At 50.7% G+C, this 15917-nt stretch overlaps 1 protein-coding gene across 2 annotated transcripts in view; it reads left to right on the forward strand.

The window, feature by feature from the left end:
- LOC138567242 (fibulin-2-like) overlaps nucleotides 1-15917 on the forward strand; it is a 1012531-nt gene that overhangs the window by 324323 nt on the left and 672291 nt on the right. For both annotated transcript variants that reach the window (XM_069645241.1, XM_069645242.1), the window contains exon 2: nucleotides 12067-13565. In XM_069645241.1, the coding sequence (XP_069501342.1) occupies nucleotides 12086-13565 (1480 nt within the window). In that variant the 5' untranslated portion in view covers nucleotides 12067-12085. The remainder of the gene's footprint in view (nucleotides 1-12066; nucleotides 13566-15917) is intronic.

Here is a 15917-nt window from a genome sequence, read left to right on the forward strand (position 1 = left end):
GGGCCATGACAGTGCCATTGTGATAGACATTAATGATGCACCTAGAGGATGAAAAGTGAGCCAAGAGTACTTCCCATCTAGTGCCACCATTAATGGGTGAAGAGGAAAAAGGGGAGAGGGTAGAAATCAGATGGGGGGTGGGGTCCATAGATCTGGAGATGGGACAGAGAAGAGGATATCAGTGATAGTCTGTCTGGATGTAGCACTGACTTAGGTGTCAGAAATAGGTCAGGAGAAGAGGGCAAGGGATTTTTTTAAAGCTTTTATCTTCCAGACGTCGTGCTAAAGGAGGGATAGGTGATAGGGTAGCAGTTAGAATAGTTGGGGGAGATGGAGAGTGCCATTGAGGTGAGGGACAGATGGAGAAGCTGTACAATCCCCAGGCAGCATAGCAGCCGAAAACATTTCTAGAATCTAAAATCAAATTCGCACAGAAACATGCTTAAATTAAAAAAATCAATTCAGCACAGCGAAGAAAATTAGGTTCGACTTTAAGCAAGACACTAAAATACAACAGAAGAACACAGATCAAAAGTACACTGAGATGCAACTTTATGCAAGACACTAAAATGCAGCAGAAAAACACAGTTCAAAAGCACACCTCGATTCAACTTTAAGCAAAACACTAAAATGCAGCAGATGGACAGGTAGAGTACAGGTGATAAGGGAGCAGAACTGAGGTGTATGGTTCAGGAAGCGAAAGAGAGCTTCTGATAATGATTTAGAGACAGAGCATACAGCAGATCAGAAAGGCAGTGCATGAAAAAGGCATCTACATTTGAGAAACAAGCCCCGATGTGAGAGGCAGCATTTGGCAGGACATGCAAGGTGGATCATAGACAGCAGTTAGAGTAGAGGCATGTAAAGGCAGTGGCAGTGGTAATTGACAAAGCAGGAAAGTCAGAACAGAGCATGGCTCGGTGTCTTCTGATGAAGGAGAGCAAGGTCCAGGCGGTCACCATAGAGGGTGAAAGGCAGTAAATCAAGTCCTGCATGGAAGTCTGCCACGTGGTGGCGGGTCACAATGGAGGTCAGCATTTATGAGGAGAAGTGCTGCACAGAAGTCAAGTCACGAGTGTGGGCAAAGTGCACAGCAAATGGCCTTTCTCTGACAGGGTCAGGTGACCCCTTATAGGTGATGAATAGCGGGCAGCCGTAGCAACAATTGCAAGTCAAAGGTGTAGGGCGCTTACCAATAGGTGCGGCTCAGTGGTGTAGCGAGGCGTCCTCTGGGTCCTCCCAGACCCGAACAGGGCCAGACAGGGAGGCACCTGACTTTTAGATGAGGTGCTTTGAGGGGGTCGGTGACCGCCTGCTAGCTCCTTCCCCTGCTCCAGGAAGTGCCGCGGAGCAGCCAATGAATGCAGGGTGCGTCCCTGCACAGAACAGCTTATGTGGATGCCGCACGGGGCTGCCATGTTTAAACAAATGTCCCTTGAAGGATCTTCAGTGATGGTGGAACCGCCAAGGCGCAGAGGGCAATGTTTGTTTGAGCCCCCAGTCAGCAAACACTGATCAACATTCTCCAATACCAGACCCCTGACACAGCACAGCTCTCGTGGCTCACTGCATGCTCCGGCAATTACCTTTCTGAAATTCAAGATGGCAGACCAGCTGCTTTGTCTGCCTTCCCAGTCAGTCAGTGGGTCCAGGTGAATTCATTCCCAGCCCCTCACCAACTTGCCATCACAGGTGCAGACACGCACAGAGAGACCCGCTCAGTTCGAGGGATTACAGGGCTATATAAGCCTGTGATCTCAGTCTGACAGTATGGGAGTGGAGGAGGTAGGGGAATTTCTGGAGAAGGTGGCAAGAGAAGATAAGGAGGGGATGGGTGAATATCAGGAGGAGGCTGGCGAGCCACATGAGGAGGTGGCAGGGAGGAGGGTGGTGAACATCAGAAGGAGGTGGTCGAGAACATCAAGGAGGAGGTACGAGAAGAACGGCGGGAGCAAACAGAAAGAGGTATAGAAAGGTCTGAGGAGGCCCGCTGTGCACAAGGCAGGGGGTAGGGGAAAGGCCGCAGTCTGAAGGGAGAAGGAATGAGCATAACGCTGAATGTCATGGACAGGCACAGGAGAGAGTTGAGCTGAGGAGGTTAACGGTCAGGACCCTGGAAAGAGAAGTGATTGGGCCCTGCTCAAGCAGCCTGGGCAGTGGGAGAAGAACTGGCCCCTTGGTTCTGTCTGAGATTTGCCTACAGGTCCGCCCTCTATCAGCAGCATCTACAGGGGCGGCCTAAAGGACAGAATGGCCATGAAGGGTGTGGGGACCGTTAAGTCTGACACCAAGAGAGGAGATCGCAGAGACCTCCTGTGCCCTGAGCTCACTGCTTCCTCCATTGGCACTCTGTGTCTTGAATTCGCTGCTTGCTCAAGTGCTTCTGCTACCTTTTGCTGTGCTGGCAGTCACCTACCAGGCCTTGAACTGCTGCTTGCTGCAGTGACTTCCCCTGCTCAGAACCCACTGCTTCCTCCATCGTTTCTCTATGTTGTGAACTCAATGCTTTCCTGGGTCATTCTTGGTGCCTCCAAGTCACTCATTGTTACAGCGACTTCCTGTGTACCTGAACTCACTGCTTCACTTGAGGACTTCCTGTGGCTTGAAGTCAGTGTGTCCTGCCAAGCCCTCCTGCTCCCTTGCTCTCTGCAAGGCCTCTTAAGTCAAGCATTGTTTAATGCACCCGTCTTCTCTGTTTTCGACGCCATTTTTGATTCCTGCCACCTTTCTTCTGTTCGCGTCCTAATTTTTGATTGTTTCATTGCTATTTTTTCCACTCTGGTTTCCCGTATCACTCCACTGTGGTTGCATCCACTAAGTGTTGGTAAACAGTGTGACTCCTGGTTAGGTCTCCACTTCAACACGGGAGACGACTCTAGTTCACACTGCCCAGTCTGTTGAAGTCTTACCTCCTGTATTAGTGTAGTCGGCTCAACCTTACATGAGTGCTGTGCAAACAGCTGCGCTCCTGCAAACATTGTCTTGCAGGAGCGCCGTTCATTCACGTAGACCCGAGGCAGCAAGTCTCCTGAGGCTGTACATTTGTAATCTCAAGTTATACAACTTTACAAACTGCCTTTGAAAAACGTCCTTCGCTCACCAGGACAACCTAAAATCAAGCAAGTAAAAGGCCCAAAGCTGTATATATGTCTCATGCTTTGCACACATTTCACTGTCATGGTGACTATTTTTACAGATGAAATGAGCTGCATACCCAGTGTGCATTGCATGCTCAAAAGGAAAGCACATTTGAATTACTAGCACAGACCTGTTTGATAAATTGGTGGTCATTCTTATGCTCCCAAAATGCACTTTGGTTTTATGCAAAGCAGCCAGCATCCTATATTGAGGGCACCCACATTATTCACACCTAGCTTCCCCTCACTCATGCCTACACCACTGACAATCCCCTCACTTCCTGCCTGCTACCCGTGCCCCACGCGCTACCCCAGTATGCAAAAAGGGGTGGGGAGCTCCCCCAGTGAATGTCAATTTCCAGCAGTGAGTGCAACAATCTGCTTACTTTGCCATACTAGTTTCCCCTAAGCCACCCCGAGGCCACCTACCATGTACCAGTGCACCCCTTACTCTGAAGAAACCTTGCTCCCCAGCATTGCGGGTTGTTTTCTTTGTATGGCTTCGCTTACAGTCGGCCAAGATCCTCCAGTTCACGTGACCCTTTTTCTGATCTGAAGGTTAACCTGGTATGTCCCTTGTTCTACTCTTAGGCTAAGCAACACACCCACGCTCCTCTGCACCTGCCTGGCCTTTCCGTGGTCCCCGGCGCACTTGGTGCCAATGCACGGAAGTGACCACGTTTAGTGAAGTGGGGGATAGTGGAAAGGAAAAGGGGCAGGTCACGGGGTCTCCTCCCTCATAAGTGAAAGGTAGAGATAAAGAAAAGTAGCACAATGAAGGTGTTTAGGGGCCATTGTGGGAATTTAGTATGCATTCACTTGTATTTTGAATTTTATTGGTGAGAGCAGAAGGTGTTTTGAACAAAACCACCATAAATAGTGCAAAGCCTGACCGTAGCAATGCCACTTCCGGGTGCCTTCCACGTGGAAGGGGATGAGGGGGGAGACCCAGCAACATGAAGCAGAGGGCAGAAAGCATGTCGGTAGCTCCGGCGGGGCAGCAATTGGAGGCACGGGTCAGCTCAAGGGGTGGGGGATGGAGGAATGGTTGTTAGTGTGAGGCCAGGGCCAGCCCAGCGATGGGGATGAGGTGTCGGGAGGATTGGGGGCCTAGCTCAGCACACGGGTGGGGGCGTGTACAGGAAGCTTCAGGATCCCAGTCTGTTATACTGCTGAGGTGGGCCATTCACACGCACACTGGATGACAGACACAGGAGCCATTGCCTCTCCAACCTTCCCTTTATTCCTCCAGGCTCTTACTGATTTCCCTCTTCCGTCGCCCCTCCCTTTCCTCCCGCTTCCCGCTCTCTCCCATAGTCTCGAGCTCTCCCTCTTAAAGGGGCTCTGTCCTTTTTCCCTTACAACACCTCCCCCATGCTTAACATGAGACTTCCGAGGTTACATTTTCTCTATGAGCCATTGGGGTCTCTTTGTGGTTCGATGGGGTCTGCTTGGTTGCTCGTGGCTCTCCTCTGCACTCTCTCGTTGCGGTGTTTCATGAGTCTCCTCTCTCTCTTTTATCTCCATCTCGATCACCTCCCTTTCCGTTGGTTCATGCTCTTCATAGTATAACTCGTGGAGGAGGGAGTAATTTGGCATCATATTGCCGTAGTTCCTCGTCGTATTTGTCACTTGTTCTTTGTCCCTTGTCGCTAGGATGGGATCTGCACTGTTCGTCTGTCCTTTGGCTTTGCTTGTCTCTCCCGCATCTTGCTCGGGCACATGGTCCTTCTTGTGGGTTACTTTGAATGACCTATAGTGGACGCTGATGAGTGCGTGCTGTAGTGCTGTCCGGTTACTGAGACGGCTGTGTCCTCTGGCGGGACTCTGTATTGTGCGGATGGTGTCCGGCACTCTGCGGTCTCCTTTGGTTGGGTCACGTTGTGACCGTCCTTTAGGCTGTTCTGTCTGTGCCGTCCTCCATTGGATGGCATGGTCTAGGGGGTATTCTTCCGCCCTTGCCTGGTACTGTTGCCTTGTACTGACGTTTCCTGTGACTTCCATTCCCCCCCGTACGATATTTCAAAGGGTACTGGGCAATTGCGAAGCTCATAGTCCTCTTGCAGAACGGGTGGGGTTTGTGTGCCAAGTGCCGGTCCGTCCCCTTTGTGGTTTCAGGGTAGAGGTGGTGTGCATGCCTGAGACCTCTGTGTGGGCTGGTGTTCATATCCTTGATGTCTTTCCTGATGTCTAACCGTGCTCTAGGTGTACCCGGGCATCTTTCTTGGGGTGTGGATTGGCATGCCGAGCTTGTGGGTGGTCCAGTTCTGCACATTCCTTGAAGGTGACCTTCCTGGCCACAGCGCCAGCATGTTCGTCTAAGAGCTGGGTATGGTTGTCTGTGGGTGCTATTCAACCCTCGCCGTGGCATTGCTCGGGCTTTCTTGCCAGTGTCTTCTCTGTTTTCTTCTCCAGGGTCGGGTGGGCTCGGAGTGTTGCGATTGCTTTTCCGTGAGGGCCGCAATGGCGTCGCGTTCAACATGCCTCTCAATGGCGGCTGCCTGTGCGTCAACTCTCTCGTATGTTTTTGCCATATTCAGTATTTTCGCTAGGGGTAGGGGCTTTATGAGAAGGTGTTTCCTGAATGTTGACGAGGTGCACCCTTCTATGATCCTTAGTCTTATAGCTTATTCATCATTGAAGTCGCAGTCTCCTATCTTCTGCTGGAGACGTATGACGAACTCTCCAATCGATTTGTGTGAACGTTGCCTGTGTTGGTTGAATGCAAGGCGTTCGTAGTCTTTGTTGGATCCTACTATGAGTCTGTCGTTTATTGCATCGAGGAGACGTTGGTACGTGGTTTTGTCTGTGGCAGGGATTGTCTTGATGATGTCCTTTACCTCTTTTCCTACCAAATTCCTAAATATGCTGAGTTTGATTGGCGGGTCTTTGTTACCAATTGGACGTAGAAAGTCCTCAAATTCTTCGACCCATTCCTCCCATCTTGTTCCTTGGTCGTGGTGTGGGATCAAGGCGAATGGGTTGGGCCGTCTCATGACGGTGGCATATGACGTGGGGCCCAGGTCTGCTTGCTCTAGGTCGGTCATGGTTGCCGGTGGTCAGTTCGGGTATGGATTTGCGGTGCACTTGCGTGCGGTCTTTGGCGGCAGATCGCTGTGTTTTGGTCCTTTGGTTTGTATGGGTGGTGTTTCTTTTACTTTCGCTGTTGCTGGTCCTGTCTGGTACGGGTCTTCTCTGCTGCTGGTACGCTTGAGTTTGGGCAGCTTTCCAATATCTGTCTTCTCTTTATCTTGTGCGTGTCCTTGTGGTGGTGTTGGCACAGCTGGGTGCGAGTGCCACTGCGTCCTTGTGTCTCAGTAGGTGAAGTTGGGGCGGTGGGTGGTCACCATTAATTTTCCATTAGTGCGACGCCCCTATTCACTATCGCTACCTCCACGTTACCTTTGCGTTGGTCGGGGCAGCCGGGGTGTTAGCAGGGTGCTGGGTGCCCCTTTGTGTGCTGGCTCTGGTTGTGGTGGCTGGGCATTGGGGTCAGCCGCGTCCGTATCCGACGTGGTGGCGCCCCTGTCGATGCTGTAGCTGCTTAGGTGTCACTGGGTACTGTGGTCACTTGTCTAGTGTGCCATGATGCGTCCATTCCTTATAGGTACTTCTGCCTGCTGGTTTGGTAGGGTATGGCCAGCCGTGTTATTCTTTGCCTCTTATTGTTCATATATTGCAGTTGAGTCGTAGTGTTTGGCCTTTATTCCTGCTGTCACGCTTATGCTCATTCTTATTTCCTTTTACGTTTTCTAGTGTCACTGGGTGGGAGACACGGGGTCAATGCCGCTGGGCCATACGTTGTAGCTTTTATTATTTTAGTTTCCAATGTCACTTGTGGGAGACACAGGGTTTCCTTTGTTTGTTTTAGCTATATATTTTTTTTTGAGTGTCACTTGTGGGAGACACAGGGTTTCCCCTTTCCTTTCCCAAATGTCACTGTGTGGGAGACATGGGGATTCCCTTGTTTGTTTTGGTGGTGTTATTTATTTATTTTTTTGACTGTCACTGCGCGGGAGACATGGGGTTTTGTACCTGCAGCCGCTGCGCACTCCTCGTGGCATCTCGCTCTCGCCGTTGGGGCTGCTCCTGGTGGCGGCTCCGCTTCCTGCTGGGGGCCGCTTCCGCGTCATCCTCTGCTGGCCAGCGATCCTCTCTGCTGTCGGCTGCGTCTGCCGGTCTTCTCCTCTGTCGGGGTGGGCTCCCGCAGCTCCTCCTTCTGCTGGGCTGCGTCCGGCGGTCTTCTCCTCTGTCGGGGTGGGCTCCCACAGCTCCTCCTTCTGCTGGGCTGCATCCGGCGGTCTTCTCCTCTGTCGGGGTGGGCTCTCGCAGCTCCTCCTGCTGCCGCGCTGCGTCCGGCGGTCTTCTCCTCTGTCGGGGTGGGCTCCCGCAGCTCCTCCTTCTGCTGGGCTGCGTCGGGCAGTCTTCTCCTCGTTGACGGGGTTGTCTCCTGCAGCGGGGTCACACGCACTCGTCCTACTTTGGCGGCCATTACATTAGGCCATCACTGCGTTCCTCTTCTTCAAGGCCCTCTTCCTGGGCTCTTCTCACTGCGGGGCACACGGGCCCTCCTCCGGAGCTCCACACACGTTATCTTCTTTTGCGGGCGCACGGGCCCAGCTTCTGCCTGCTGGGCGCGCCGGCCCACCATTGTTCCCGGGCACACAGGCTCCTTTCAGGGCACCGCTCTGCTGGGCGCACTGGCCCACTGTGGTTCCAGGGCACATGGGCACACGGGCCCACCGCTCTGCTGGGCGCACCGGCCCACCGTGGTTCCAGGGCACACGGGCCCACTGTTACTGCACGGCACACGGGCCCACCGCTCTGCTGGGCGCACCGGCCCACTGTGGTTCCAGGGCACACGGGCCCACTGTTACTGCAGGGCACACGGGCCCACCGTCATCACCAGGCACACAGGCCCTTGCAGGGCACATGGGCCAAGCTTGGTTGCTGGGCTCACGGGCCCGTCCTCACTGTGGGCTCTCGGGCCCCCGGTTGCAGCTGGGCACATGAGCCCCCCTCGCTGCTGGGCACACGAGCCCCCGTTACTGCTGGGCGCACGGGCCCTCTGTTATTGCTGGGCGCACGGGCCTCCACTGCTGCTGGGCACCTAGGCCCTTCTATCTTCCGCATGGGGTTCCTCCTTCATCATTTTCTCCACAGCGCAGGACGTTTCCCTTCGTCGCCAGTTGTTATACTGCTGAGGTGGGCCATTCACACGCACACTGGATGACAGACACAGGAGCCTTTGCCTCTCCAACCTTCCCTTTATTCCTCCAGGCTCTTACTGATTTCCCTCTTCCGTCGCCCCTCCCTTTCCTCCCGCTTCCCGCTCCCTCCCATAGTCTCAAGCTCTCCCTCTTAAAGGGGCTCTGTCCTTTTTCCCTTACAACACAGTCAAGTTTGGCGGCGGCCCAGGAATAGCCCTGGGGTGAGGTCATGGGCTTTAATGTAAGGGGTGTTACCTCAGTATGACGGGCCCATAGCATGTAAAGGCCAACTCATCTAGTCCTGCCAGATGGTGAAGCTGACACCTGCTATTGTGAAGGGAGGCCTTCAGTAGGGTGAGCCGGGTGAGCTATCAAGCAGGCTTCACCCTTGGGCAGGCTGTCCAGGAGCTGAACCCTGCCTTGAGGATGTTCCCGGAGGCGAGGCTTTCTGCCCAATCCAGGTTCTTAGGCTTTTCCACTTTCCAGGGAGGCAGCTGCAGCGGACTATGATGATTAGGAGGCCGGCGCCCATTCTGGGCCTCCAGGAGGTCGATGTGCAAGATGGAGAGGACCAGGTGAGGGAATGACCGGGGGCAATCTTTTTTTTTTTTTTTGATCAAACACTTTTATTGATTTTATTACATCATACAAGAAAAAACAGTGACCCTGAAGGGTCCAACCATCAATAATAACATAAACAGAAAAGAGTGTATGGTCCGTTTTACAACATCTTGAGGACACATTGTCAGCGTTATGCACATTCTTGCTATGCCATCACATGCTGGCCGTCGGCCTAGTTCCTACAAAAGAATTTCATACTGCATTCTCCCACTTTTCCCAGATTTTCCCCGCTTTCCTAGGACATCCCCTGGCCGCATATACCCTTCGCTCCATCGCAATGCATGCTTCCACATCATTTAGCCACTGTGCGTGCACAGGGGTGACGCTCGAGCCCCACAGTCTGGCAATGTTGCGCTTAATCAGTGCCGTGGAGGTTGCAAATAATAGCCTATCGGAGCGAGACATTTCGCCCTCTTCCTCCACTCCCAACAACATCAGCTTTGGATCTCTGAGCACAGTTCGACCCAAAATCTTACTGAGTGTGTCACAGCAGTGCTGCCAGTATGTCGTGATGTGTGGGCAATCCCATATGATGTGAAAGAAGGTGCCCTCGTTTTGAAGGCATCGCAAGCAGTTTGGGTCTGTGGTCTTGCCCCATCTGTACAACGCTACCCGCGGGTAATATATTCTATGCAAGATTTTGAGTTGTACCAGGCGTAGCCTGGCCGAGATGGCCGTTTCTCTTGGGTACATTAGGATCGTTATCCAATCTTCGGGCAGTATCGCTCCCACATCCCTCTCCCACTTAGATTTTAGGCTTGAAAGCTCCGGCGTGGCAAACGAGGTGAGGACATTGTACATTACTGAGGTAATTTTAACATCTATGCTCTCCAGAACCAGGTTTCTTTCTATGGGGGTGCAGTCCGCCATATCTCGTAGTGCAGGTAAATGCTGTTGTAAAGCATGACACAGTTGCACATGCCGATATCGGTCCGTGGCAGGCAGATTAAAATCCTCCACTAACCTCTCAAATGTCACCGGACTCCCCTCCCGGAACACATCTCCTACTTTGGAAATTCCCGCGGCCACCCAGTTCCGCCATTTTGGAAGTTTGCCCAGCTCCGGGATATTTTTGTTCGCCCACAGTGGCTGTACTGGTGTGGTTCTCCCCTCCCAGTGTATGTGCTTGTGTGCCTCTTCCCAGACTAGCGTTCGGTGATTAGCCATTGTTTTGTTACTATTGCTGTTAGTTTTCCGGTATAGGGATTCTAATGGGGTTGTGCTGGTCCCATCGAGAGTATCGAATTTTATGTGGGGTAGCGAGGGATCGCCGTGTAGGAGGTCGTTTATCACTGCCATTTGACTCGCCCAATAGTATGTCTGTATACGCGGCAATCCTATGCCTCCCTCCCAGATGGAGCGCTGCAGGATGTGGAGCGCCAGTCTTGGGTGCCCGTTATTCCACAGGAGGACCGGGGGCAATCTTGGCCTGGTCTTTTTTTACCCACCTGTGCTCTTGGGCTCTTCTGTGTGGGTGGACGGGCAGGCGGGCACTCATGGAGTAGTGAGAAACTTTCAGCTGGTGTTGTGTGTGCTCATGCTCCATTTATTCATGCCCGGCACAATGATCATTTTTTATTGCAGCCATGCCACCCTTGTGCCTTGTCCCAAATCCCCACCACAAGACCCACCCACAAGGCCGTGGTTCCAGTGGACTTGGCCACTGACCCTGGGCTTGGCGATTGAGGGTGGGCACCGCTTGTAGTTTAGTCGGTAAGCATTCTCAGTTGTAGTCAATGAGGTTTTCAGAGCACTCCTCGAGACCTTGGCACAAGGTTACAATAACAAGCTAAAAGAAGGACTAGAAAGCAATCCAGTTCCAGGTGTGCTCATGCTTAGCTCTCCATTAGAGTTGCAGGAAAGTTTCAGTAGAATTGCATATCTATCGTATTGCCATTCGCAATCCATTCAGAAATTCACACAAAAGGCCAAAACATCCTCTGGGTGGTGCTGTCCATTTTTAAATATTTATTTGCTTGGTGGCTAACTAATTGCATCCAATAAAGTCAGTGCCCACTGTATGTGGTATGCCAATGCCTTTCGAAGCAAGTCCTTCATCAGGGCTAGGGCACTATTCATGATAATATTTGCATGACACATTAGTCAATTTAATTATCAACATATAGTAAAGTAAGGGTCAGAGTGCGAAAATCAAATCATACAATTCAAGTTACCCATTTCCAGAACCAATATGTATACCCAAGTCAATATTCAAATACAACTCGAGATTTCAGTGCATTTACAGGTAAATAACATATCATCGTTTAGATCAAACAATCACCGAAAAATGAGTCAGCTAAATGTCACCACTAAGCCATACCGTGTTGAGTTCACATCAGTCAGCAGGTGAAGACCCCATGGAAAATAATAATATTGAAAATTCGAATTAGAAACAAAATTACACTTTTTTTGTCCGTTTCTTGTTATTTTCTTGCTATGTTTCAGGCACATTTAACAATTTTGGCTAGCTAGACACCACAAGCAGGAAATGATATTTTAATTCTTGTAATTATCAAGTAGGAGGTTAATGACAGATTGTAATTTAGTTTCTAATTCGAATTTTCAATGTTATTATTTTCCATGGGGTCTTCACTGAAATGTCGCCCTCACAATTACGATGGCCGAAAATGCGGACTAAAAAAAAAAAATGTAGACCTCCCTCCCCCTTACACCACATATATATATGTAGGGGGGCTATAGAATATAATATTAATATGGGGGGGATGCGGGGGTCTCCCTCCACATATATATATGTGGTGTAAAGGGGTTAAAAAAAAAGTCGGCATTTTCGGCTGTCGCAATTGTGAGGGTCGCAATAATCACATAGATCCGTCTACACCTCTTGACTGATGTGAACTCAACAGGGGAGCTAGCATGGGGGGTGCAGGACCTAACTAGGAGATGGTCAGCTGCATGGTGATTCCTCAGCAGTGATATTCTAGCAAATGTTTTGCATTCTATGCAGAAAGGTGCCCAGGGTTATGTGGGTCCATTAGCAGAGAGTTGGCCCGGCGTGTGCCAGACCCTATGCCAGGAGAAGACTAGGGACATGGAGGACCCCTCTGCTTCATTTCATTCTGTGTCTTTTGTTTCCTCAGCTCTGGTAGAGAAGACACGATGGCTGCCATGTGGGGGACTGGCGGTGAACTTTCCCCTCTGCCTGCCGCTGGTGGACCGCTGCTCCTGTTCTTTCTTTTTGTGGTCAGCGGAGGAGATTGGGCCGTGGCAAGAGACTGCACCGGGGTGGAGTGCCCCCCTCTGGAGAACTGCATCAAGGAGGCGTTGGAACCCGGGGCCTGTTGTGCCCACTGCGTTCGACTGGGCTGCCGCTGCCAGGGCTATCAGTATTATGACTGCCTTCGGCATGGCTTCCGGGGTGGCCGGGTACCTGCCGGCCGGGGCTACCTGGTGGATTCTGGTAGCACTGAGTGCCTCTGCCCACCGGGAGGTGGCCACATTGCCTGCCACTTTCTGCCTTGCCCAGAGTTACCACAAAACTGCATAGCAGAGGTGCTGCCCTTGCTAGGCCGCTGCCCAGAGTGCGCGCAAATGGGGTGCCATAGCAATGGCCAGACATACAGTGAGGGGGACTCGTTCTATGTGGAGCCTTGCACCATCTGCCATTGCCTGAACTCAGGGACGCTCATGTGCACACCCAGTGCCAGCTGCCAGAGCGTACACGTGGTGCCCCCCAGTACTGCAGCCCACGATGGTAAACCACGCACAGTAATGAGCCAAACCCGCAGACCCCAAAGGAACATGCATATACATCCAGTGCATTCAGCGCCTACTCCAGAACCCCAACAGACAATGCCAGATGTAGACCCCACCCTACCAGACTGTGGACAGGCATCATACGAGGCACCTTGCCACCATCCTCAGCGCGTTCCTTTCCAGACAATGCTAGAGCCACACCAACTAACACCAGACTCCCACCACGGATCAGCAGAGCTCACCCCTCTACCTTCTGTCCAGGATCCCCAAAAGACAGCAACAGCGGGGAGACATGCGCTCTTGGGTGTACCCCTAGCAGCACCGAAGCTTCAGACCGTCCATGTAGCTCCTGACCTGGAGCAGGCAACCCCAGGGATGCAGCACACTCTGCCAGGCCTCTACAGGGCAGTACCTAAACATGCCTCTCCAACTCAGGGCTCCTATCCTCAGGCCTTCCAGGCACCCTCTCCTCCACCGCAAGGGCTTCAAGAACAGCACCCTGCGCCCAAAGACTCTCAGGACCCAAACCCAGCACCGATCAACTCTCAGGATCATTACTCATCCCTTCTGAACTCTCAGGACCAGTACATCCCACCGCTAAACTCCCTGGGTCCTGGTCCTGCACGCCAGGACTCTAAGAAGCACCATTTTCCACCTCTGAATTCTCTGAACTATAACGCCCAACCTCAAGGCCCTCAGGTCCATCAGTCTCCGCCTCATGGCCCGAGTCTCCTATCATCTGAAGACTCTCACCGCTTCGTTCTGTGGCCATGGGATTCCCATGTCCCACCTCAGTACTCGTCGCTGCTACCTCAAGACTCTGGGAATTCCGCCGGCTCTCTCAGGCTCACCCCAAGATGGCCTCCAGCCACACAGGAGGCAGGTAGGTTTGCCATGTTCTTCTGAAGGAGCTCCCTGCATGCCATTCTCATAGCCTGGACAGCAATACCCAGTTGCATGTGATAATGCTGCCTGGAAAAAGTTGCCAGGTAGGCGACTTTATTTTCCTGACCCCTAAAATACTTTCCCCAAATATTGTTATAGGGGTTTAATTTAATATTATAATCTCCAATCCTATAATATTTGGGGAAAGTGTTTGATTTTACAGACGATGCCTTTTATGGGACATGCCGTACCATGGCGGGCATTTCCCAGGTGACTTTATCAATGAGCAACCAATACTAGTATACAGGCTCACAGTTAAGATGATGCTGCATAACTGAATATCTACTGTGTTCTGACCTTGCGCGCCAGTACCCGTTACATTTTTGCAAAATCAAATTTATTACAGACACTTATTGATACAGTAAATCCTTTTTAATTTCCTATTAGCATATGGACATCGCCGACACGTGTTTCGCCCCAACATACAAGGGTCTTCCTCAATGCTTGGCCCACCACATAACAATTCCAATTTATAAAACCAACAAATATCAATAGAAATGATATACAGACCAATGGCAAGCCCAGGGATGCGTCACGCGGTAGGGGAGAGAAGAAACAATAAATGTATAGTACATGGAGAAAAAGAAAAGAGAAAAGAAAAATACATTTCAACTGTGCTTCACAAGTCTTTTAGGTCCTATCATTACATATATACAGCTCAACCATTTTAGGTCTAACTTTATTAAGATACACTTAGTGGTTATCTTCACCTACTGCTTTATCAATGTCCACCATCAACACTCTGTGCATATTAATATCATGAACTTGTCCTGCAATCTGCTCTAAAGATCCCAGTGTCCACCACCAACACTCTGTGCATATTAATATCATGAACTTGTCCTGCAATGTGCTCTAAAGATCCCAGTGTACACCACCAACACTCTGTGTTTATGAATGATATGAGATCCCAGCATGTAGTCACTCAAATAACCGGAAATGACCGTTTAGCTGTCCTTCTTGACAGGTTTCCAGTTCCCTCTATCGTGGTTTATTGCATTTATGGTAAGTGTTCTCTTGTCTTTTACTTTTCGCGCTGACCCCCTGCCAGGCACCCCTTTTACTGGAGATCATCATGGGTGAGGATGCCCTGCATCTCTAAGGAAAGGGTTGCCTGGCAGGGGGTCAGAGACGCAATGAAAACCTAGGCTTTTTTTGGTGTAAAGCTTGAAGTTCTTGGTGGCACGCAACAGCTTCAGGCTTCACAAAAAAAGCCTCGCCTTTTGATGGTGTCACTGACCCCTCTGTAAGACATCCCTTTCATTAGAGGTGAAGGGAGGTTGCTGACGATATGACAAGGCATGGCGTTTATTGTAATGTGCAGCCATTCTGTGATACAGGTAGTAGGACTAAGGGTCACCTTATTGAACATGTAGTCATCCTGTGATACAGGTGGTAAGGCTATTACAAACTTCCTGTAATACAGACAGCAAGGCTCGCTTTATTGAACATATACAGCCATCCTGTGATGGAAGTGGTAAGACTAAGGCTCACTTTATTGGACATGTACAATCATCCTGTGATACAGGTGGTAAGGCTTGCATTGCTGAATATGTACAGTCATCCTGTGATACAGGTGGTAAGACTATTTCAATCATCCTGTAATCAGTTGGTAAGGCTTACTTTATTGAACAAATAAAGTTATTCGGAAAACAGGTGGTGAGGGGCTCACTTTATTGAATACATATACAGTCATCCTGTGATGCAGGTGGTAAGACTCACTTTATTGAACAAGTGCAGCCATCCTGTGATACAGGGGGTAAGACTATTTCAATCATCCTGCAATCAGGTGGTAAGGCTTACTTTATTGAACATGTAGTCATCCTGTGATGCAAGTGGTAAGGCTTAGTCTCACTTTATTGAACATGTACAGTCACCCCGTGATACAGGTGGCAAGACTATTTCAATCATCCTGTACTACAGGTTTTAAGGCTTGCTTTATTGAACATGTACAGTCATCCTGTGATACAGGTGGTAAGGCTCACTTTATTGAATAAGTAAAGTCATCCTGTGATACAGGTTGTAAGACTAAGGCTCCCGTTATTATACATGCACATTCCTCCTGTGTGTGAGGAATTCAACCATCCGCACTGTGGATGTGCGCCCACCTGGGCTTTCTTGAAATTTGATATGAAATTGAATGATGGTAGATCAACCTCTGGAAAATGTGTGGGACTAATCCGCAGCCATTTTCCTATGCTCACCACCTGGCATAGACCTGTGCACTCTGGGTGGACACAGTCTACAGGCGCTGTCCTCCCTGTCATATTTAGTTGGGATCTGACAGGTGGAG

The sequence above is a fragment of the Ambystoma mexicanum genome, chromosome 2p (assembly GCF_040938575.1).
Source record: "Ambystoma mexicanum isolate Mex_15411 chromosome 2p, UKY_AmexF1_1, whole genome shotgun sequence".
In the NCBI taxonomy this organism is placed as follows: Eukaryota; Metazoa; Chordata; class Amphibia; order Caudata; family Ambystomatidae; genus Ambystoma; species Ambystoma mexicanum.